The sequence below is a fragment of the Mustela nigripes genome, chromosome 5 (assembly GCF_022355385.1).
Source record: "Mustela nigripes isolate SB6536 chromosome 5, MUSNIG.SB6536, whole genome shotgun sequence".
Taxonomy (NCBI): Eukaryota; Metazoa; Chordata; class Mammalia; order Carnivora; family Mustelidae; genus Mustela; species Mustela nigripes.
The window spans coordinates 24776803-24800956 of record NC_081561.1 but is presented as its reverse complement, the minus strand read 5'-3'; the positions used below and the strand labels follow the sequence as shown (position 1 = coordinate 24800956).

General features: G+C 46.5%; 1 protein-coding gene across 4 annotated transcripts; it reads left to right on the top strand.

Moving 5' to 3' along the window:
• On the top strand, positions 1-23667 carry ZNF184 (zinc finger protein 184). 4 transcript variants are annotated; one of them, XM_059399622.1, is made up of 6 exons: positions 1-301; positions 833-959; positions 10148-10215; positions 17345-17471; positions 17780-17875; positions 20848-23667. In XM_059399622.1, the coding sequence occupies exons 2-6, from the start codon at positions 953-955 to the stop codon at positions 22785-22787; spliced, it is 2238 nt and encodes a 745-aa protein (XP_059255605.1). In that variant the 5' UTR covers positions 1-301; positions 833-952; the 3' UTR covers positions 22788-23667. The 4 variants fall into 4 exon arrangements, with proteins under 4 accessions (XP_059255605.1, XP_059255606.1, XP_059255607.1 ...); XM_059399623.1 differs by lacking the exon at positions 1-301 and adding an exon at positions 342-545; XM_059399624.1 differs by lacking the exon at positions 1-301 and adding an exon at positions 342-545 and having other exon boundaries at positions 757-959.
• The last annotated feature ends 487 nt before the right edge of the window (positions 23668-24154 follow it).

Sequence of the window (24154 nt, the reverse complement as noted above, 5' to 3'; positions counted from 1 at the left end):
CGATGGGAAACCGTACACGTTGGCTTTGGCCTCTGGGAAATGGAGTTCTGTGTCATGGAGCATTCTGGGAATCGTAGTTCTGCGAGCCCTCCCGGCACGGTGGAAAGCCTGCGACGTGCGGGGGCGGGGTTCTCTTCGCGCGACCGGAAGTGGCCGTTGAAGCCGGCAGTGGGCGTGAACAGAGGTTGGCGTTGGGGAAGTGCAGCCTCCTCGACTCCCTCCGCTAGGTCTGGTGATTGTCCTGGCGCTTCCGGACGCGGGATCCGAGCGTGTGGATCGCCCTAGAGGGAGGGAAGCCCAGGTATCACCATGGCAACCGCCAGCCTTGCAGCCGTGTGACGTCACCCTTCTCCCCGGGCTGGAAGCGGCCCCTGCGGGAGGGAGCTGGGGAGTCCTCGAGGGGGGCGCCCCTCGCCTCCCTCTGTGCGGGGCGGTCCCGCCCCGATCCCTTGGAGGGCTTTGTTCTTTTGTTCCGGTCTAGGAGGGAGGACTGGAGCGGGCCCCGCCCTGCTTGTCCGCCTTCCAGCTTTGCCACCCTGCAACAGGTGTGCCTTCCCGTCCCCGCGCCGGGGTGGGAGCCCGCAAGTGTGCGTGGAGGTGATGGGCCGGGTCTGGGGGCGCCTCTGGCCGGATTTGACGGTCCGCACCAAGGCTCTCCTTGCCTCTGGAGCTGAACCTGCGTCCTCGAGCTCCGCTCTCTTTTTGTTCAGCGCGAGTGACTGTTCGGTGGCTCTCGCGGGCACTTCTCTTTTCCAGGGATCTCTCAGCCGCCGTGCAAAACTCTGAAGTAGGATTGTGACGCATGCAGCTGACCCCGGGCTGTGTCTTTTAGGGCCGCCAGTCGCAGCGTGTGCAAGGGCTCATCTGAGCCCCAGACCGAGGCCCCAGCTGCAAGGGCGCTGCGTGGGAAACCCGGTGTGCACGTTCCAGAGGAGCGGAATGAGCTGCTGAGATGGAAGGTAGTGGGCATCACAGGGGGAGAGCGGGGTGATGCGCCAGAAGAGCAAATATCTGACAGCTGGCAGAGATGGGAGGAGGGAGCCTTCTCGCAAGGATAGAGAAAAACTGGATTACATTAAGGTGTGAGATTCTTACTTAGGTTTATATGAGGAGACTTGCAGGATGAGTTAATTCTCCCCGGCTTCGGGATGGGGAATGAAAAGGAGCGATGATTCAGAATATCTGTGATCCTCGCATGACTTTTATTTCTTAAATATTAGAATGATAATCTTGTAGTCAGAAAAAATCTTGGTAATCAACCCTTCAGTACAAGAATAAAAGTAAGCCTGACAGATGGCCGTTTGTTAAACCTATGCCTGGAGTGTGGCATTAAACTCTCTATTTTGGGTGTAGACTATTCTCTTGGTGGCTCTTTCTTTTCTTTTCTTTTTTTTTTTTTTTTTTTAAGTTCATCATGTTAGGCAGAAGTGCCTTTCCCCTTAACTTCTATGCTGGATCTTAGTTCTTAGTCTCCAAAAGCAAGAGACTGTTCTCTCTCTCACGTTATTGCCCTTCAGAATGTGAATTCAGCTGTTATAACTCCTACTCAGATTCTTTTCTTTTCTAAGCAAAACAGCCACAGTTCCTCTCACGGATCTTCATATCTATTTGGACCTCTTTTCCCAAGACTCTCCCAACTGAGAGCATGCTTCATAAAATGCATTGCCTAAAGTGAAAGATTTTAGATATGTTTATGATAAGTTCTATATACTTTTAGTACCTGTAAGTACTTTTTCCGGTTTGGATTATACTTTTGCTGTTTAGCATCAGATTATGTTTGCTTTGGAAACAATCAGTGATATTATGCTGTAAACTCTACATAAACCACTGTACATACACTACAGTGAACTAGATTTCTGCCTGCCTTGTGTAAGAGAACTGCTTTTTTATCCCTAATATCACGATTTACATATATGATTGTTCAGCTTTTTGTCCAAGTTTTCCAGCTTGTCAGAATAATGATGAATCTTCACTAACTCAGTGTTTGAACTGTCCTTTCCAGCTTCGTGTCCCTGGCATATTTAGTGAGCGTTCCTTCTATTTCTTCCTTCTTGTCCTTGAACAGATCAGTGTTAGGACAGAGCCAGGTGACATGTCACTATAGACTTTCCTCTGCATTGTCAGTGTTTTTACATTCTGTAGGTATCAGTATGCACTCAAGTTTGGTTTAACCTGTTCTCATACAATTTTTTTTTAATTTAATATCATTAGAAATCTTAACATTACTTATTTACATAGGTTTGAGCCATACCTTATATTAATCCTCAATTCTTTTTTTGCAAGAGTGCAGAGAATCTTCTTACAACTGCAAGTGTATTTAAAATTTATCTCAAAACAAAGAGTTAATTGTGAAAATCAACTCTTTCATTATTAGCAGTAACAATTGTAAATTATAATTAAAAATAACAATTCTGCTTTCAATAGCATCAAAAATATGAAACAGGAATATAATTAGCATGTGTGAGATCTGTACACCGAAACTACAAAACGTTGCTGAGAAAAATTTTTCCAGATATAGCTGTTGTGTAAGCATTGTGTAAGTTTAAGTTTTTCAGTGCGGTGACTTGAAACACTTGGATGTTGGGAAGTGAACACCACAGTGAGGTTAGTTACCCCATCTTTCACCTCACGTATTTGCCTTCTGGCATGTGCGTGGTGAGAACCTTTAAAATGGACTCTCTTCAGCGGATTGCAGCTGTGTAATACGCTGTTAGTAACCACAGTCACCATGCTGTACAGAGATCCCCGGAACTCGTTTATCTTAGAGCCGGGAGCTCGTGCTCTTTGACCAGTATCTCCTGTTTCCCCCGCCCTCGACCCCTGGAAATTCTTCGTGTCAGCTGTTTTAGATTCCACGTGTAAGTGAGAGCATGCGGTGTTTGTCTTCCGTTGTCTTACTTCACATAGCACAATGTCCTCAAGGTCCACGCATGTTGTTGCAAATGGCAGGATCTCCTTCCTTTCTTTATGACTGAATAGTATGTCTGTGTGTGTGTGTGTGTGTGTGTGTGTGTGTGTGACACACACATATCATCAGAGCTGATAGGAATGTAAATTGATATGACCTCTTTGGAAAACAGTACAGAGGTTCCTCAAGAAATTAAAAATAGGGGATGCCTGTGTGGCCCAGTCAGTTAAGCGGCTGCCTTTGGCTCAGGTCGTGATCTCAGGGTCCTGGGATCAAGCTCCGCACTGGGCTCCTGCTCAGCAGGGAGCCTGCTTCTCCGTCTCCCTCTGGGGCTCCTCCTGCTTGTGCTCTCTCTCTGTCAAATACATAAAATTTTTAAAAAATTAAAAATAGAACTACCATATGATCCAGCAACCCCACTTCTGGATACATATCCAAAGAAAATAAAGTCTCCTTGGAGAAGTACCTGCACCCCTGTATTTACTGCATTACTAATCACAACAGCCAAGACACAAGAACAAAACTATTTCCATCAGCAGATGAACAGATAAAGAATAAGTGATCTCTGCATTTCCATAGTGGTATATCAATTTACATTCCCATTAATAGCACACAAAGGTTCCTTTTCTCCACATCCTCACCAATACTTGTTATCTTTTGTCTTTTGGATAGTACTCCTACTGACAGGTGGGAGGTGGGATCTCATTGTGGTTTTGATTTGCATTTCCCTGATGCGGAGTGATGTCAAGCACCTTTTTATGTACCTGCTGGCCATCCACGTCTCTTCTTTGTCAAAATGTTTATTCAGGTCCTCTGCCCATTTTTAAGTTGTATTATTTGTTTTTATGCTATTGAGTTGTATGAGTTCCTTATACATATTTCATATAACCTATATCAAATACACGGTTTGCAAATCTTTTCTCCCATACCATAGGTTGCCTTTTCATTTTGTTGATTATTTCCTTTGCTATACAGATTTTTTTTTTTGTAGTTTTGTTTACCTTTGCTCATGTTGCTTGTGCTTTTGATTGAAAAGGTTGCCAAGACCAATGGCAAGGAGCTTTCCTTCTAACTTTTCTTCCAGGAGTTTTAGGATTTTAGGTTTTAAGTCTGTAATCTATTTCAAGTTAATTTTCATGATTGGTGTACAGTAGGGGTTCATTTTCATTATTCTGCATGTGATTATCACATGGTGGTATTCCTTTTTTTTTTTAAGATTGTATTTATTTTTCAGAGAGAGAGAGAGGGAGCAAGAGCAAGCACAGGCAGACAGAATGGGAGGCAGAGAGAGAGGAGGAAGCAGGCTCCCTGCCGAGCAAGGAGCCCGATGTGGGACTCGATCCCAGGACGCTGGGATCATGACCTGAGCCAAAGGCAGCTGCTCAACCAGCTGAGCCACCCAGGCGTCCCGACATGGTGGTATTTCTTACCACCATTTTTTGAAGACTGTTCTTCCTCCATTTTTCCCCCATTGAGTGTTCTTGGCTCTCCTGTCCAATATTAATGGGCCAAATATGCTGTTATGCTGAGTTTGAGAAGTACTGGTATTAATTCTTGCACTGTTAGATCGAGTTCACCGGTGAAACTGTCTTATACTAGGCTTGTTTGTTGTGGGGGGTTTTACTGGTTCAATCTCCTTACTCCTTATTTTTCTGTTCAGATTTTCTGTTTCTTCATGATTCCCGTTTTATTAGGCTATATGATTCTAAGAGTTCATTTTTTATAGGTTATCCAATCTGTTGGCATAGTAGTTTTGTCGGATCCTTAGTATTTCTGGAGTATCAGTTGTAATGTCTCCTCTTTCATTTCTGATTTTATTTAAGTCTTTTCTCCTTTTTTCTTAGTTTAGCTGAAAGTTTTTCTATTTTGTCTGCCTTTTCAAAAAACCAACTCCTAGGTTCATTGATCTTTTAAATTATTTTTCTGGTCTTTATTTCATTTACTTCTGCCCTCATCTTTATTTCCTCTTTTTCTACTAACTTGTGGGCTTAGTTTGTTCTTTTTCTGGTTTCTTGAGGTATAAGGCAGGTTGTGTATTTGAGATCTTTTTTCTAAATGCAGACATTTAGCACCTCTCAGAGTTTTTGCTACATCCCATAGGTTTTAATATTTTGTTTCCATTTTCATTTGTTTCAAAAATATCTTTTGATTTCCCTTTTGAGTTCTTCTTTGACCCTTTTGGTTGTCCCGAGGGTGCTGTTTAATGTCTACATATTTGTGGCTTTTCCAGTTTTTGATCTCTGGTTTCATTCTAATATTGTTGGAATAGACAGTGGGTGTGATTTTAGTCTTCTTAAATTTGCTAAGACTTGTTTTGTGATCTAACCTGGAGAACGCTTCTGTGTCCTTGAGAAGGATGCGTATTCTGGTGGTGTTGGATAGAATGTTCTGTAGATGTCTGTTAGGTCCAGTTGGTTTAAGGTAGGTTCAAGCCCAGTTTCCTTGTTAATTTTGTCTGGATGATCTATTTGTTGCTGGAAATGTATCCGAAGTCTTGTTGTCTATTTCTCTGTTAGTATTTGCTGAGCAGATTTAGGAGCTTTGGGGTTAGGTGCATGCGTATTTATAATTATATTCTCTCAGTGAATTGACTGTCATTACATAATGACCCTTTTTGTGTCTTTACAGCTTGTGACTTTTAAGTCTGTTTTATTTGATACATACATAACTAGCTCTGTTCTCTTTTGCTTTCCATTTGGGTGGAATATCTTTTTCCATCCATTTACTTTGAGTCTAGTGTGCCCTTAAAACTGAGGGAGTCTTTTCTAAGGATACATTTGGGTCTTACTTTCTTTATCCATTCAGCTACTCTGTTCCTTTAATTGGAGAATTTAGTACATTTATGTTTAATAATTAGTAAATAAGGACATACTGATGCCTTACCAGTAATTTTCTGGCTGCTTTCTACTTCCCCAGTTCTTTTCTTCCTCTTTTGCGGACTTCCTTTGTGAACTGATCATTTTCCAGAGAGGTATGCTCGGATTTCCTTTTCTTTATCTTTTGTGTGTCTACTATAGGTTTTGCTTTGCGGTTATCCTGGGGCTTACAGAAAACATCTTACAGATAAAACAGTCTGTTTCGGGCTGATTACTAACCTAACTTCAGTGGCATACAAAAACTTTTTCCTTTTTACTGCTCCTCCCATTTTAATGTCTTTGATATCACAACTTACATCTTTTTATATTTTGTATTCATAAGTTATTGTAGCTATAGTTATTTTTAACATTCTTGTCCTTTAACTCTTACTGTTGAACACGCAACTGTATTTCAGTATTAGAGTGTTTTGAATTTGACTGTACACTTATTTCTACCAGTGTGTTCTGTAATTTCATGTTTTCATTTCATTAATCAGCATCCTCTCATTTCATATTGAAAGATGCCTTTTGGCATTTCTTGTAAAGCAGATCTAGTGCTGATAACTCCTTCAACTTCTGTTGCACAGGAATATCTTCCTCCATTTCTGAAGCACAGCTTTGCTGGGTAAAGTATTTTTGGTTGGTAGTTTTTTTCTTTCAGCACATTGAATATATTATCCCACTCTGTCCTGGCTGCACGGTGTTTTCTGAGCGCTCTGCCAATAGCCTTACAGGGCTTCTTCCCCTTAAATGTGAGAGATTTTTTTCCCCCTCTTTCTGCTTTTATAATTTTGTCTTTGATTGTAGACAGTTTTATCATAATGTTTTATTTATTTATTTTTAAAAAGATTTTATTTATTTGACAGACACAGCAAGAGAGGGAACACAAGCAGGGGGAGTGGGAGAGGGAGAAGCAGGCTTCCCACAGAGCAGGGAGCCCAATGTGGGGCATGATCCTGGAATCCTGGGATCATGACTTGAGCTGGAGGCAGATGCTTAATGACTGAGCCACCCAGGCGCCCCCATAATATGTTGCATTTTATTTTTTAAAGATTTATTTATTTGTCAGAGCGAGAGTGCGCACAGCAAGGGGAGCTGCAGGCAGCGGGAAAAGCAGACTCCCTGCTAAGTAGGGAGCCCAGTGTGCAGCTCAATCCCAGGACTCCAGGATCATGACCTGAGCCAAAGACCGATGCTTAACCTACTGAGCCACCCGGGCACCCCATCATAATGTGTTTTAGAGAAGATATTTTTCAGTGGAAATTATTTGGAGACCTGTGAGCGTCATGGACTTGGAGGTCCTAGTTTCAGCCAAGATTTGGGAAATTCTTAGCTATTATTTCTTTACATAAGCTTTCTGTCTCTTTTTCCCTTTATTCTTCTGGGACTCCAGTAATGTGTGGATTGTTTAATGGTATTCTATTGTTTACGTAGAGTTCCTCATCTTTTTCTCCTGCATTCTCCTCTGAGTGGACAATTTCAAACTTACCTCAAGGGTTCTTTCCTGTGTGTGGTTCAGTTAGAATAGGTGTCTTCCATTGCATTTTTCATTTCATTGTGTCCTTTGGCTCTAGAATTTTTGTTTTGCTTTTTTTTTATGATTTATATCTATTAAACTTCAAATTTTGTGTATGGTTTTCTTAATTTCATTTAAGTGTTTTCTTGTATTTTCTTAGAGCTCACTGAGCATCTTTAAAACAACTATTTTGAATTTTTTTAATCGTGTAAGTCCTAAAGCTCCCTTTCTTTAGCATTAGTTATAGGAAAATTACTCTGTTCTCTTGGTGGTGTCATGTTTTCTTTCATGTTTCTTGAAGTCTGGTGTGATATCTTTGCATTCGAAGAGGCAGTCCCCTCTTCCTCTCACTGGCTTCCGGAGAAAAATACCTTCTGTCAGCCCTGTTAGGGATTCTGAGGTGTTCTCAGACCTTCTGTGGATCTGTTTCGCCCACTCTTCTTGTTTCCTCGTGGGGAGGCTTTCTTAAAATTGTACGCCTTCTCTCGGTCCTGCAGCGCTAGGCCGGGTGCGGACAGACATGCATTTGCTCTCCTCTGGTACTGAATGCTCAGGCTTTAGTGCCTTTTTCCCAATCCTGCAGAGTCAGGCTGGCTTGTTTGCTCGCTAGCGGTCTCCCAAGTCTTGCCCTCACTGCCATCAGGGATGTATGTACCCGGGGCGTCCGCCATGGGGGGTGTGTGTGTGTGCAGGTGCAGTAGGCAGAGCGCTCGGGGCTGCCGGTAGGCTGGCGGGGCGGATCTTCAGCTGAAGCATCCCCAGTGGCCCTGTGGCAGGCTTCCTGGGGGTCCACGAAGTGGCTCGTAGGATCTGTGGTCCTTTGTTACCCTCCGAGACATGGACTGCCGTTCCCCCAGCTGCTCCCTGTCCTCCAGTCACTTGGGACACTTCAGTGCTCTGGATGGATGAGAGGGAGGTGGGTCTTTCTGGTTGCAAACCGCACAGCTAGGGGAGCTGAGGGCTCCCACATGCTCTTTCCTCTGTGGCAGGAATGATGGGCCAAGAAGGTCTCTCTTGGCCCGGGATGTGACATAGACCAAACGAAACCGCCTCTTACATCTTCAGTGCGTCCAGTCCTGGGTGTTTTAGTTTTTTTCGTTCTTTTGTTACTATTTTGTTTTGTTTTGTTGTTGTTGTTTTGCTTCCATCATGTGTTGAAACTTCCCCTGTTGGACTTCTGGACTTCCACAGAGACATTCTCTTCTGTGGGTGATGGTCTAATCCATGTTTGGATCCATCCATCCATCTTTGCAGGAAAGAGGATAGAAAACTCTCATTATGCCACCTTGTCACTCCTCCTCAATGTGCGCCTGTTACGTCTTTTATAAATGTGAATCAGCCAAAATGGTTTTAAGTCCTTGCTTTTTTTTTTTTTTCTTCTTGGGATTTTTCACAGTTATAGTTTTCATGTGTCTCTGTCCCTTATAGTCATAATATTCATAACATTTACCGAGCATCTGTTGTTGCCATTTACTGGAACCAACATAGTTGGTCTCCACAGGTCTCGCTCTTGTTGGTTCTGTTGGATTCTGTTACTTGAAATCAAAAGCATCTTCCCTGAGACATTTGTCTTGATTCTGTTTTCCTAAAGTCTAGGTTACATATCTGTACATACACAACATTTCCTTCTGCTAAAAACTCTAAAATCACACCATTTTTTTCCTCAAAATGTCTATTACAAATCAATTTTCCCTTAGCGAGCAAATGTAAGTCAAGAAAAATACATAGTTCCTTTTAGTGCTTCCTCTGCTTTCTGAGAATTGGTCTTTCCTGTGAGCCATTACTCTGAATAGAACTCTCCAAGAACATAGTTTGTTTCTGTTTTCTGGACATGTAAGTTACATACATTAAGTGCTCAACTCTCAAGTTCATTGCCGGATTAATTTAGGTGTCATACACCAGTGGAATCACCACCCACAGTAAAATGTAGGATGTTTCTGATGCCCCAAGTTTCTCTTTTGCTCCTGCCCAGTTACTACTATCCCGCCCGGCAGGGGTGACCACTGTTCTGACTTGCATTGCCATCGCTCAAGTCTCTGTTTATGTGAGTGCAGGTATCCAGTTGTGTTCTTCCACATCTGCTCAGCATTGTAAGGTACATGCGTGTTCCTGAGTACATCAGTAGCTCATTCTTTTATGTTGTTGAATAACATTCTGCTGTGTGAAAATGTGGTTTGCTCATCCATTCACCTGTTGAAAGACATTTGGGTGGTTTCCAGTTTGGGGACATTTTGAACAAATGTGCTCTAAACAATCTTGTACAAGTCTCAGCGGTCACGAGCCTGGCACACGAGTGGAACTGCTGAGTTCAGAACAAGTGTATGTTTAACTTGGGTTTCTAACTGCCCAGCAGTTTTTCTCTGTGGTTGGTACCTTTCCTGCTCCAGCACTACGCCGAAGTCCCCGTTGCTCTGTACGCTTGCCAGCAGTTGGTACTGACTATGTGAGTTTAAGCTTTAGAAATTCTGGTGGGTAGGCAGTATAAGTAATCGTGCCATTGTGATATATAATTTATATTAACAGCAGCACTTTAAAGGGCCTATGAGGACTTTTGGGAAGTAATCATATTGTTTATTCAGATGTTCATAGCAGAGAAGGCAGCAGAAATACTTGGCTTTACTTAATAGGGAACAGACTGAACTGAAGGATACTGTACGTGTCCGGGGACAGACGTGTGAATGTTGACACTTTATGCCCTGAGTCTACCGAGGAGGGTACCAGTTACGTTCTTTGTGTTTTTAGATTCAGAGAAGTCAAGGAAACCGCATAGTTCTTGCTATTTTCACATGGGAAGATAGCTGGATTTAACAGATTGCTGGGAACAGCTAATCTGGACAGGATTCATTGTGGTTCCTTCTCCTTCTCCAGATCGGTCCTCTTTGGGGTCTGCCCTTCTCCAAGGCGAACGGACTCTCCTCGCTTCAGCCAGTTTCCAGGTAAGTGGGAATTCCCGAAAAGCAGTTTAGTCAGCAGAGTAGACTGTGTGTTTCCTGCGGGGGGGTGGGGGGGCGGGGAGGTTATCCATTTAAAAACCAGCACCAGGAATTTGCTCCGGGCTCCCAGCTGCCCAGTGGCGCCCGACCTCTGCCTCTCCAGCCTCACTAGCACACTAACACGCTCCTGCTTAGTGTCTGGTCATGCTCCAACAGTGACAGAGCAAAGGACGTACAAAACGGAGTCCTTTACTGGCATAGACCAGATGACTGCTAAAACCAGAACAGGTGAATATAAACAAAGCTAAGCGAGTACCATGGAGAACAGAGAATGCAGGTATGTGCGGTCTGGAGGGCTCAGTTTCGAGGGGTATGGGTTTGGCACAGCCTCTCACAGGATGGCGGCCATTTGGATACTTAGACAAGTAATGAGGGGGGATGGGGTGATTTTAGCTTGGAGAAGATGTTGAGTAAAGGTTCACAATTAACAACATGTTAAACAGGAATCAGAAAACTTGGGAGAGCCCGTTTATTTTTGGCAGAGGGTAAACAAATGATTAAATAAGTCGGAATGTGGCAGGCCTCAGATGTCTCGATGAGAAGTTGGAAGGCTTTCTTCTGAAAGCCATCCATTAATGGTTTTTGAGGAAGAAAGGGACAGGATACTCTTAGGAAAAACCAGGAACTGACTGAGAAGTCATACAAAAAAGGTAACCCGTGTTGCACCGGGTATAATTCATCTCAAGGCCTTGCTTAATCAGCCTCCTTGTTCTTAGACTTTCCCCTACTTCCTTCCCACAATGTAATCAAAGAAATGATCCCAGTTCTTCCCACTTTCAGCTCATGTACTTCTGGTGTCACTTTTTTATTGAGGTATAATGTGATGATAAACTACATCTATTTGAAGTGTGTAACTCAGTAAGTTGTGACATACCTGTGCATCCATGAAACTGTCACCACAATCAAGACAGTGAATGTATCCAGAGAACACACATTGTGTGACTGGAGTCTCTCTGGATTTGAGACGTCTGTTGCTGTGACTGGTCTTGAGTAAGTGAGCAGTGAGCCCTTGAACAGAATGTATGTTTTGCTGTTGTCGGGTAGAGGATTCTAAGAATGGATTAGCTTCCTTTTACCAGCTTAATGACTGAAAACAACACATTAACTCTACAGTTACAGAGGTCAGAAGTCCAAAATGAGCTGGCTGGGCTGCATTCCTCTGAAGGCTGTGGGGCAGCATCTGTCCCCTCACCTTCCAGCTTCTAGAGGTGGCCTGGGTTCTTGCCTGGAGTCTTGTTCCTCCGTCCTCAGAGCTACTGGTGTGGCATCCTTAAACCTCAATTCTTCACGACTCCTGCTCTGTGACCTTCTTATTAGGCCTCTTGGTGACACTGGCCCTGCCTATCATCTGGGATAATTTGCCCATTTTAAAGTCCTCAACACCATCCCGCCTGCAGTGCCTCTCATTTTCAATAATTTCAATAATTTCGTAGTTTGGAGGATATGGATGTGGCCATCTGTGGGGGACTGAGGTCAGGTCACATCGGTGGAATGTTGTTCAAATGTTTTACATCCTTACGGATTTTGTCTACTTGTTGATTCATCAACTCTCGCGACGGGGGTACTGAAATTCGGGGCTGTCATGATGGAGATTTGTGCGTTTCTCCCTGCAGTTCTCTGGTTTTCCTGCCTGGATGTTGAAGCTGCTCCCGGGCGCATAGGCATGTGGGATGATTACGTCCTCTTCGTCGTTTTCACTGAGAAATGAACTTTCCGTTGTTGGCCCTGAAGCTTGCTTTGCTGTTTCATTAGTGTCAGTGTTGCATATCCTTTTTCATCCTTCTGTTTTAATTTATTTGTGTCTTTATATATATTTATAGGTAACACATAGTTCATTGAGTTTTGCTTATTTCAGTCCAGTCTGGCAATCTGCCTTTTAATTGGGGTATTCATTTATTTATTTATTTTTTAAAAGATTTTATTTATTTGACAGAGATAGAGAGCAGGACAGGGAGAGAGGGAGAAGCAGGCTCCCCACTGAGCAGGGGACCCCCCCCCCACCAACGTGGGGCTCCATCCCGGGACCCTGAGATCATGACCCGAGCTGAAGGCAGACACTCAGCTGACTGAGCCACCCAGGCGCCCTCAGTGTGATTACTGATGTGAATATCATTCAGTTTTGTTTTTTTTCCTGTTCATACTGCCTTTGTTCACTTTTTCTATTCTTACCTTCCTTTGGAAACTGAATATTGCTTCGGATTCCAGTTCTTCACTAGCTTACTAGCTATAAACCTTTGCTATTCTATTTTATAATTTTACGTTTAAAGATTTATTTATTTGAGAGAGCGAGCACTGGAGAGAGAGAGAGCAAGCGCCAGGGGGGTTGCTGAGGGAGAAGCAGACTCCCTGCTGAGGAGGGGCCCGAGGCGGGACTCAATCCTGTCCTGGGATCTTAACCTGAGCCCAAGGCAGACATTTAACCGACTGAGCCACCCAGGCTTGTTGCTTAGGGTCTACATGTTTATCTCCACTTACTTTCCAGTGATACTCCCACTGAACAGAAGAACGTTCAGTAGTGTTCCTCCATTTCTCTCTCCTCCCAGTATTTAATGCAATTTGTGGCACATGCTTTCCTTGTACATGTGCTGTAAACCCCACAATATTTATTTTTGTTTAAGCAATTATCTTTCAAAGGGGTGTAAGATAGTAAGAAAGGAATTTCTGGTGTTTTTCATCTTTATGATGTATATCAGTGACTGACAGTTTGGGGGATTTTAGCCCCTGGGACGTTCGGAAATGGGAGGAGACATTTTGGTTGTTACAGCTTGCTGGGACCTGCTCCCCGCTCCTGGAGGGGTGATGCTGGCCATGCTGCCCCCACGATGATTTAAAAGAATGATTTGGGGGCGCCTAGGTGGCTCAGTGGGTTAAGCCTCTGCCTTCAGCTCAGATCATGGTCTCAGGATCTTGGGATAGGGCTCTCTGCTCAGTGGGGAGCCTGCTTTCCCCCACCCCCGCCCCGCCGCCAGCCTATAATCTCTAATAAATAAATAAAATCTTTAAAAAAAATTATTTGGTCCAAAACATCAGTAACAGTGAGGTTGAGAAACGTCGGTGCTAGATCCTCATTCTCATCTGGTATCGTTTTTCCTTCTGCACGAGGGGCTTCTGCAAGGTTTCTTACAGGGTGGTTCGCTGGTCATGAACTCTTTCAAGTTTGTAATGTCCGAAGAAGGCTTCATTTTGCCATTGTTTTAAAGTTCTAATTGGGGGACGCCTGGGTGGCTCAGTTGGTTAAGCAGCTGCCTTTGGCTCAGGTCATGATCCCAGCGTCCTGGGATCGAGTCCCACATCGGGCTCCTTGCTCAGCAGGGAGCCTGCTTCTCCCTGTGCCTCTGCCTGCCATTCTGTCTGCCTGTGCTCGCTCTCTCCCTCTCTCTCTCTGATAAATAAATAAAATCTTAAAAAAAAAATTTTAATTGGACCATTTTTCTTCTTTCTAGTATATAATGTTCCATTTTCTTGTTTGCATTGCTTCCAGCGAAAAAGTCACTGTTGTATTTTATCTTTGTTCCTTCACATTTATGTGTCTTTTTTCCTCGGGATGCTGGTAGGACCTCCGCTGACACTGGTTTGAGCTCGTTACTAAGGTGTGTCCGAGCATCGATTTCTCTGGGTCTCGTGTGCCTCTGGTTTCTCGAGTTTCTTGGGTCTGTGAACTTTCAAGTTCAGCAAACAATGAGCTGTTGTTTCTTCAGACGGTTCTCTGCTCCGCTCCCCTCCTTCTGTTTTCATGGACTCCAGGTGCACACGTTGGGTCCCCTGAAGTCACCCACAGCTCCCCAAGGCCATCTTTTTATAAACGGTTTTCTCCTGTTTCACTTTTGATATTTTCTATTTTGTTGTCTTTGAATTTACTTTCCTTCTTCAATGCCGAACTGCCGGGGAGACAGTCGGGCGTGCTGTTCATCTCCCAGCATTCTCACTTTCAGCTCTAGCATTCTCACTTTCAGCTCTAGATGTTCCATTAAGGTCTTTTTAAAAAAGTCTTCTGTGACTCTGTTAACTTTTTGGACATCTAGAATACAGTCCTAATAATTTTTAATGTTCTCCTCTCTTAATTTTAGCATCTTTGTTAGTTCTGGGTTGGCTTTAATGGGTTAATTTTTTTCCTCATTAAGGATGTATTTTCCTGCTTCCCTCAGACATGATAATCTCTGACTGGACGGCAGACACTGTAAGTTGTACTTTACTGGGTTCTGCATACTTCTGTGTTCCTGTAAAATATTCTTAAGCCTCACTCTGGGGTTAAATTACTCGAAACTGTGTTTCTTTCAAATCTGGCTTCTAAGACACATTAGGTGACGCAGATGGTGTGCAGTGTAGGGTCGCCTGGTGCTTCGAGTGTTTTACCCAGCATCTACGAACCGTGTAATTCGCCCATTTGACTGGTGGGAACAGAAACTCTATTTCCTCCCTTTATGAGCACCGGTGCTGCTCCCTCGAATCCTGGGTGATTGCTCCCCTGCCGTGGGGGTCTCACCACGCCTGCACCCTGAGGGGTACTGTGCTGGGTACTCGAGAGAGAACCTCCGTAGCTCTCGTGGCTTCTCTCCTGGTGCAGCTTTCCTCTGTCGGGCTCTGTCCTTAGACCTCAGTGCCCAGATGTCTGCCGAGACTCCGCATCCTCCTCCCCACCCCGTCCCTGGTCTGAACCCTCGCCTGGAAACTCGGGCAATGAGCGGGAGCGATTGTGGGACTCCTCTTGTTGCCTTACTGGTTCTTAGGGATCACTGGCCTTTGTTGTAGGAGAGTCACGTCTTGGAAACTTGTTTCCTGTGTTTTGTCTGGAATTTTTTGGTTAGTTTCATACAGGAATGCAGATCCAGTCTTGTTAGTCTCATATTGACCATAGCTTGATCCTTTTTATGTTGTTGTCTTTGAATTTATTAAAAACCATAAGCTTTATTAGGGTGAATCTAGCCCAGCCTCACTCCGGGACAGTTTCTCAGTGGCCCCAGGACCGCTCTATAAACCAGTGACTTGCTAGAAGCACTCACCCAACGCTGGGCCATGACTTAGGGCCAAAAACGATTACAGCAAAGGATACAAAACAGGATCAGAAGGAAGAAGGTCCTTGTGCCTGGAAGCCAGAGAAATCAGGTGCAGGGCCTCCCTTTGTGAGCCCGGCACGCAGGGCCTCTGCTTCTGGCTGTAAGCCACAGAGATGTGCGGATGGCTCTCCCTGGGGGAGCCTGGGAGGCCAGAGTTCTTAAAAGGAGGCCACCCTGGGGCACACACCCGCTGTTAAGAGCTCTGGGTGCCGAGGGGCTTTCAGGCTCAGGTCATGGTCTCCCTTCTCTTGGGGTTGCTGTTCTGTCCTGCCTGCTGTTCAGATACAGAAACGTTTCTTCGAGATCCGTCGCTGTGGACACTGGCAGACCTAGTCCACCTGCTCCCTTGTGGTTAGAAATCTCACGAGCTGACTTAGCCATTTTAAAACAAAATTCACTCACCCAGTTTCAGATACAGACTAAAGAATAAGTAGGACGTCCCGGGACCGCCTCCAGCTCCCAGACACACTCCCTCCGGTAACACCGCTACTGTCGTCTTTCAGATCTTCTCTGTCATTTACATACAAACCTTCATAGTCATAAACATACACAGGATCGTGCTGTGCAGACTGGTCTTGGTATCACGCGTGTTTCCTAATCCGTGCACAGAGACAGACTTCATTTTTAAAATGGCCACTAAAATCTTTAAAAAAAAAAAAAAAAGAGGGGGAGCACCTTGCTGACTCATTGGGTTAAGCCTCTGCCTTCGGCTCAGGTCATGATCTCAGGGTCCTGGGATCGAGTCCCACATCGGGCTCTCTGCTCAGCAGGGAGCCTGCTTCCCTTCCTCTCTCTCTGCCTGCCTTTCTGCCTGCTTGTGATCTCTGTCTGTCAAATAAATAAATAAAATCTTTAAAATAAAATAGCCACATAAGGCGCTTTAGTATGGATGTGCCGTATGTCCCCCGTCCTCCAACCGCGCTCCTACAACGGACACGCACGTTTGCTTTTCATCCTCTGGAGCATGGCAAGGGTGCTTGAGCGCAAATTCCTACATGTGACAGAACGGGACTGGATGATGGGTGCATCTGAAGTCTGGGTGGATCCTGTCATGTTGCGCCCCAGGCAAGACTGACTCAGCACCCTGGTCCGCGGGTGGGCGGCCCAGCCGGCCTCTCTAGGCCCATGGTGGTCGCTGACGGGAACGCATTCTCCTGCTTCTGTGGTATCGTCATGGGTGCGCCGCTTGTTTGCGATGTTGGCTTGTGGGTTCATCTCTTTTGCTACTTACGGAAATTCAGAATATTGCCTTTTGTTTCTAGTTTTAGAAGTTTTATATTTTTATGTGGTTATATCTGTCAGTCTCTGAGGATTTTTTCTTTCTATATTTTAAGCTTTTAAACCCTTTTATTCTATTTTTGCTTTTTCTTTAAAATTCTACTCCAACAGAAATTTTCGTGTGCGCCGTGGAGACTCACCTTAATTTTTTTCTCAAATAGTCATTTGTTATGATACTATTTAGTGACTAATTCAGCTTATTTTAGCTAATTTGAAAGTTGCTTAATCCTCTTCAGTTCTTAGAACCCTGGATCTGTTTCACTGAGTCTTAGTCCATACTAGGCCACTGTTTTACTTTCTCTCTTGCTATACCTACTTTAGGTATATATATATAAAAATATAATAGGGCAAGTCTCCTCCCCAAATTCTTTCACAACTATTTTTGGTTATTCTCAGACACTGGAGGTAGGTAGGACGTCTACTGTGGTTGGTAGGAGCACTGTAATACTTCATGTACTTAGAACACAGAGATGATGGTGGTCAGCGTGGCCGACACTAACCTAGGCCAGTATGCCGGACCCTAAATGAAGAACTTTCTGTTGAACATTCCTTATTAATTTCTCACAGTAACCCTATGAATGAGGTACTGTTTTTTTATTCATTTCACAAAGAGGAAACATCAAAGCCATTTCTCAGATTGCCCTGTAGCCGTCTTGCCTTCCTTCTGTCTGTACTGCAAACTCCACCCCTTTCCTAGGTGGTGGCTTTATGGCTAAGGAGAAATCTGTTTGGTATTTCAGGAGTCCGTGACCTTCAAGGATGTGACAGTGGATTTTACCCAGGAGGAATGGAAACAGCTGGATCCTGTCCAGAGAGAACTGTTCAGAGATGTGACACTGGAGAACTACACGCACCTGGTCGCCATAGGTGAGGGGGGTCCCTGGGCTGCTGGTCCAGGGCATGCAGCAGGAGGGGTCTCTCGGGCTTCGGTGAGTTTTGGCCTTTAATGAAGTTAAGGAACCCAAGATTCCTAAATTCTGAAAGGCTGTGAAAAGGTGTCTCTCCTAGCAAGTAGAAGTACAAACAAGTTAATTTTTCTGAGTCCACATCGGTTCCCATGTTTTAACCATATCTGGGGATGTATGACGTCGAGCTTTATGTGCTCTTCCTCCTGTCGGACGTGTCTCTTGTAGCACTTTGCTCCTGTAATCAGGCACCTTTTCCCCCATGGACAGGACTCCAAATTTCCAAACCTGACGTGATTTCTCAGCTAGAGCAAGGGACGGAGCCGTGGACCGTAGAGCCTGGCATCCCAGGAGGTGCTTTCGGAGGTGAGTAATGGGCGCCTGCTGGACAGGTGTCATGGACTCTGACCATTAGCTTGACGAGAGGGTTTTCTGTCCAAAATGCAGTCGGACTTGCTTCTCTTTAGCATCTCCTGTGGAGATAGGAGAACCCATCTGGATTCTCAGGGCTTTGTCAGAACACTAACCGTCTCTACATGTACTCTGTTTGCATACTCCTCCCAGAGGTGGTTTCCTTCCTGCTCTTTTCTGAAGGCAGCCCCTTGACCTGCACTCTGGATTCCACCTTTCCCCACCTCCTTTGGGACCCTGGTCTTCTAATTCAGACTTACCATGTGTTCCGGCCTGTAGGCTCGATGACTAGGACCTCCCGACAGAAACAGTGCCCGACACCCACATGCTTTTACTCTCCATCCTTTCGGCTGCCATGCAGTCCGCCTCCCTGCTTTCCCAGCCACACTCTTCCGCAAGTGAGCCCCATTCCCGCAGTCTCATTTATCACTTGTTCCTTAGGCTTCTGTCTCTACCCTTGAAATTGTGAATAGTTTTCCTGTAAACCATGAATTCCCAAACTGCACAGAGAGGCACTTCAAAGATCTGAGCCTGAAAAAATACACTGACCTTAAACGCTAGGTGAGGGACAGAGCTCCAGTGTCAGTGAGGGGGGAGTACGGGCTCTTTTTGTGGGGAGAAAAGAAAGCACTCCATGTTCAAATTTGAGAAGTGCTGGGTCATCAAAATTCTAGCAGGTTTCTTACTGAAAGGACACTCAGTTTCTTAAATACATAACAGGCCAGATGAACTTCCCACAGGATTGCATAGAATGCAACCTTCCTCCCCCACCCCCCAACCATGAAGGCTTTTCACACTGCGCCCTTTAAAATCTTCCTCTTAGAAGATGGTTTCAAGGAACACAGTTTAGAAAAGTGACTTTAGAAAAATTAAGAGCTTTATTAAACCACGTTTAACTTTTGAAAAGTCATTTTATTACAAATGAAAGTTTTAAAAAGCCCCAGCTTGAGCAGATAGAAAGCAATTTAAAAATATTTAACTGTGTACCAAAAAATCCTAGACTTTTCACAAAACGCTTCAGCCATCACCAGAGATATTTAGGTAAAAATTGCACTAGACACCTCACATTGCGTGGATAACGTCCATGGTCCCAGTGAGCCAGTCGGTAGGCAGGAGACAGTCGCTTGAAATCCTTGGCCCCGTTCCTTCGTGGACTTCTGGTTACTGGAATGGGACCCCACGATGGCGGTCCTGGTAAGCCAGCCGCTGGCCTGCGCTTCGCAGCATTCTGAGCGGATGTCACTGATGGCTTGGCTGCTTCTATCTCTGGAAGAAGAACGCACAGCTTTACAGACATGTACAGGTACCCGGAAGTTGTAAGTGTCACTAAAGGGAGGTGGCTGCTGGTCCTGGGGCCTTGTCTGCATTCTTCTTACCCTCCTCATGCCATCATCTCTGGGCCCGTAGAGACCCAGCCCCCGCAGAATCCTGACATGCATCTTACCTCATGGCTCCACCTGGGTCTCCTCCTGCGGCCTGGCTGTGAGCCCCCCAACAGCTGCCCCACGCGCAGAGGTGTGGCAGTACTGAGGCCAAGGCCCACAGCTTTGCAGCAGTAAAATGAGAATTCCTCTTCACCCTAGAAATGGTGGTGTTCGGTCTGGCCTTCTGGAACGCTCTGGAATCCTTCATTCTTTGCCCTACACAGATCTAAGACAGGCCAGCGTGGGTAACGTCGGTCACATGCTCGTTGCTTTCAGCAGCAACTCCAGCCATGGCTGGACGCCCTTTTCCCCTTTCACAGCCTCAGACCCATGGTCTCCGTATTCCTCACTGTGAACTACTTGCAGAACGTATTTTTTATGGCCAGCTGCTGTACAAGTAGGTCTATCTGGTGTCGTTCTGCTAGTGGAAATATACCCATTCCTTGTACTGCACAACCGGCCATTCCCCCAAACTGTGAGTCTGCGCTGAAGGGGTCCGGCTGTTTTGGGTCGGCCTGAGCTTCCAGATGCCCTGCCTGTAGCCAGGGCACCTGGAGCAGAGTGGGTGGAGGGCTGTCCTGTGTCTCTGCCTCACGGCACACTCTTGCAGTGACGATGGTGGTAACTGTGGTCCTCTCCTGTCACCAGTGGAACCGAAGAAACGTGTTATTACACAGCTCTGTTTCCGTACTCTGAATCTGCCAGCACAGATTCCCTTGCTGCTTCAGTTGTCCTATCCCTGGCCTTAAGCAACATTCCACCTCCTGGTTATGTGTCTGTCTGTTATTTGTGTGCGGAAAAACTGCTCTCATTAGTCCGTTTTAGTCCGTGCGTTACCCTATCTTCAAGGGACTTTGCCTGCTCTGTTCTTTTCTCACAGACTTTACTATTGCTTTTCCTGTTCTTTTGGTGCTGTTCGTGCTGATCCTCCCGTGTATCTGAACATCTGGGTGGTTCTACTTCTGGCATCTTCCGCCCCCACAAACACTATAGTCTGGTCCCTCAGTTCTCTTCCTAATTCTCTGAATGCCTAGAATTGAAGTAAGTCCTCTGTCTGCGCCGCTCCCATTCCCGGCAGAGATGCAGCTGTGGGCTCAGGTCGGCGGTTGACAGCAGGGCCTCGCGGGCTGGGTCTTCCCCGGTTGTCCTCACTTGAAATCTTCCTTCACAAACTTCTGTTTGCTGCTCATTGGCAATCAATCCCAGCTCAGACTTGCTTTAGTCTCCTCTCCGCCATCTCTCATCTCTGTGGTCAGTTTCTAATTTACTGTTACCTTCCTGGTTCCTCGAAATTACCTATGAAACTGAGTGTGAGACATTCCCTTGCCACTTTCATATTTGTTGTTATGCTTTGCTCTTTCCAGCTTTACCCCTAATGGCTATACCGGGACATCCTTCAGATTTCCTAAGGGCCTCAGTTTTAGCTTCATGAGGTCCTTCCCACAACAGCAATGATTTTTCCCCTTTAATATAGAGAATATAGACATTTTCTTTCTCTTTCAGACTGTGAGACAAGACCAGAAAAGAGCAGATCAGCCCCAGAGCCAAACATCCCTGAAGAACAGCCATCTCAGGAGGCAGTCGTGGAGAAGCAGCTAAGGGATGATCCCGGTAGTCCTAACTTTTCGGAGAGTTGGGAGTATGAAAGCAGTGTAGGGAAGCACCAGGCAAGCCGACAGACGCCAGCAGGAGAACGGAAAGTCACGGAAAAGACAATGCCCGCCTGGGAGAGAGGCCCTGTGACGACCGACTTTGCAAAAAGCATCAATGTGAGTTCAAGCCTTTTAACACGAGAAAAAGCGTCAGAAGAGACCTCAACTAAAACGAGTGCCAAACAGAATGCAAACCCAGTTAAGAAAGAGAAATCGTGTAAGTGCATCGAATGCGGGAAAGCTTTTAGTTACTGTTCGGCTCTTATTCGCCATCAGAGAACACATACAGGCGAAAAGCCCTACAAATGTAACGAATGTGAGAAAGCCTTCAGCCGGAGTGAGAACCTTATAAACCACCAAAGGATTCACACCGGAGATAAACCGTATAAATGTGATCAGTGCGGAAAAGGCTTCATTGAGGGTCCGTCTCTTACTCAACATCAGAGAATTCACACTGGAGAGAAACCCTATAAATGTGACGAATGTGGGAAAGCCTTTAGTCAGAGGACCCACCTGGTGCAGCACCAGAGAATTCACACCGGGGAGAAACCATACACTTGCAATGAGTGCGGAAAAGCCTTTAGCCAGAGGGGCCACTTCATGGAACATCAGAAAATTCACACCGGAGAGAAACCCTTTAAGTGTGACGAATGTGACAAAACCTTTACCCGGAGCACACACCTTACTCAGCACCAGAAGATCCACACGGGCGAGAAAACCTACAAATGCAACGAGTGCGGGAAGGCGTTCAACGGGCCCTCGACGTTCATCCGCCACCACATGATCCACACCGGGGAGAAGCCGTACGAGTGCAACGAGTGCGGCAAGGCCTTCAGCCAGCACTCGAACCTCACGCAGCACCAGAAGACGCACACGGGGGAGAAGCCGTACGACTGCGCCGAGTGCGGGAAGTCCTTCAGCTACTGGTCGTCCCTGGCGCAGCACCTGAAGATCCACACGGGGGAGAAGCCGTACAAGTGCGCCGAGTGCGGCAAGGCCTTCAGCTACTGCTCGTCGCTCATGCAGCACCGGCGGATCCACACCCGCGAGAAGCCCTTCGCGTGCAGCGAGTGCGGGAAGGCCTTCAGCTACTTGTCCAACCTCAACCAGCACCAGAAGACCCACACGCAGGAGAAGGCGTACGAGTGCAAGGAGTGCGGCAAGGCCTTCATCCGCAGCTCGTCGCTGGCCAAGCACGAGCGGATCCACACCGGCGAGAAGCCCTACCAGTGTCACGAGTGCGGCAAGACCTTCAGCTACGGCTCGTCGCTCATCCAGCACCGTAAGATCCACACGGGGGAGCGGCCGTACAAGTGCGGCGAGTGCGGGCGCGCCTTCAACCAGAACATCCACCTGACGCAGCACCAGCGCATCCACACGGGGGCCAAGCCCTACGCGTGCGCCGCGTGCGGCAAGGCCTTCCGCCACTGCTCGTCGCTGGCGCAGCACCAGAAGACGCACGCGGAGGAGAAGCCCCACCAGTGCGGCCAGTGCGACAAGGCCTTCAGCCAGAGCTCCCACCTGGCGCAGCACCGGCGCGTCCACACGGGCGAGAAGCCCCACCAGTGCGGTGAGCGCGACAAGGACTTCAGCCGCGGCGCGCACCTGACCGAGCACCAGACGGCGCACGCAGCCCAAAAGCCCTGCGACGGCCGCGAGTGCCGCAAGGCCCTCAGCCAGCGCCCACGCGCACGCTCCGGGGACAGACCTTTCGGCTGCGGCGACTGCGGGAAAGCCTTCCGGTACCGCTCGGCCCTCAGCAAGCACCAGAGGCTGCACCCGGGCATCTGACGCAAGCAGGTCTGCTCGGTCCCTGGCCGCGTCCCCAAGGGGTGGAGCGATGGGAGAAGTGGGGCGGGCCCGGGGGCCTCTCCTCCGTGCGCTGGGGCGTGGAGAGGACATGGGCTGGGGTGACCGGCTGTGACGTCTGGCAGCTCGGGGACACTGCAGAATGGCACCATTTGACGCTTCGGTTTGCTCTGTGAATGAGGGAGTTGGATAGAGGGTTTCAGGGGCTGTTCGGAGTTTTCTATCCCAATTTTGTATATTCACAATCTCTTTTTTGTGATTAGGATTACTCTGCGTCAGCGCTGGGCTCTGTCGCCTCTAGAGTGTGTCTGTCTCTGCATGTTTGGCTAATAGAAAGCATTTGTGCTTCAGCAACTAGACGGGGACCTGTGAGGCTCCTGTTCTCATGCATTAAATAACTGGTTCCTAATAAAAAGAATTATAAAGCATTCTTAAGTAATTCAGATTGTATACTGGCTCACCTCGGGGCGAGGATTCAACCTTCCCGTTCAAATTTCTTGGAGTATGTCTTAGCATCTTAGGAGTCGGTCACCACCACGGAGACGGTTTGCAGCTAAACCAGCACTACTCCCCTTCATTGAACAGTGGACTCGCTGCAGGGCCTTTAGGAAATTCTGCTGCCAAGGCCCCACCCTTGGAGAGGGACCTTGGGAGGGATCAGGATTCGGTGTCTTTTTAAATTCCTAATGTGCGGGCGCCTGGGTGGCTCAGTGGGTTAAGCCGCTGCCTTCGGCTCAGGTCATGATCTCAGGGTCCTGGGATCGAGTCCCACATCGGGCTCTCTGCTCAGCAGGGAGCCTGCTCCCCTCCCCCTCTCTCTCTGCCAGCCTCTCTACCTACCTGTGATCTCTCTCTGTCAAATAAATAAATAAATAATCTTTAAAAAAAAAAAAAAAAATAAAAAAAAAAAAATAAATTCCTAATGTGCAGCCCAGAAGGAGCTGGCGCAGATCCCCCACCCCTGTGGTCAGTAGCCTCCGGTGGGCCCTCCCAGAAGCAGCCATCATTTGCACACATAATTTCGACTGCCCCCTTGTTTTCTAAGTTAGGTTCTCACATGCTCTGGGAGGTAAGGTTAATTTATTTCCTCACCAGAGTACAGAAATTAAACAGCTGCGTAAAGGTCATTTTATCGGCTTTTCCTTGGCCCCAGACACCAAAGGCAGATGGCAGTGCTAATGACATGCGTGGCTGTGGGCAGCTGCCAGCCTGCATGGCCACTGAGGCAAACCCGGTCAGGATAATATGTGAGCTGAGCAGTACTGGAAGAGACAGGCCCGTTTGATTTCCTCCAGATCTAGTCTGATTACCGGGCAGCTCTTTTCAGGGCAACTGAGGATTTTCCATCC

What these genes read in the sequence shown, in the direction of transcription:
- ZNF184 (XM_059399622.1), top strand. An exon ending in TCGCTTCAGCCAGTTTCCAG is followed by an intron (nt 10,216 to 17,344) that starts GTAAGTGGGAAT and finishes TTGGTATTTCAG; the next exon opens with GAGTCCGTGACCTTCAAGGA. An exon ending in CACGCACCTGGTCGCCATAG is followed by an intron (nt 17,472 to 17,779) that starts GTGAGGGGGGTC and finishes CCCCATGGACAG; the next exon opens with GACTCCAAATTTCCAAACCT.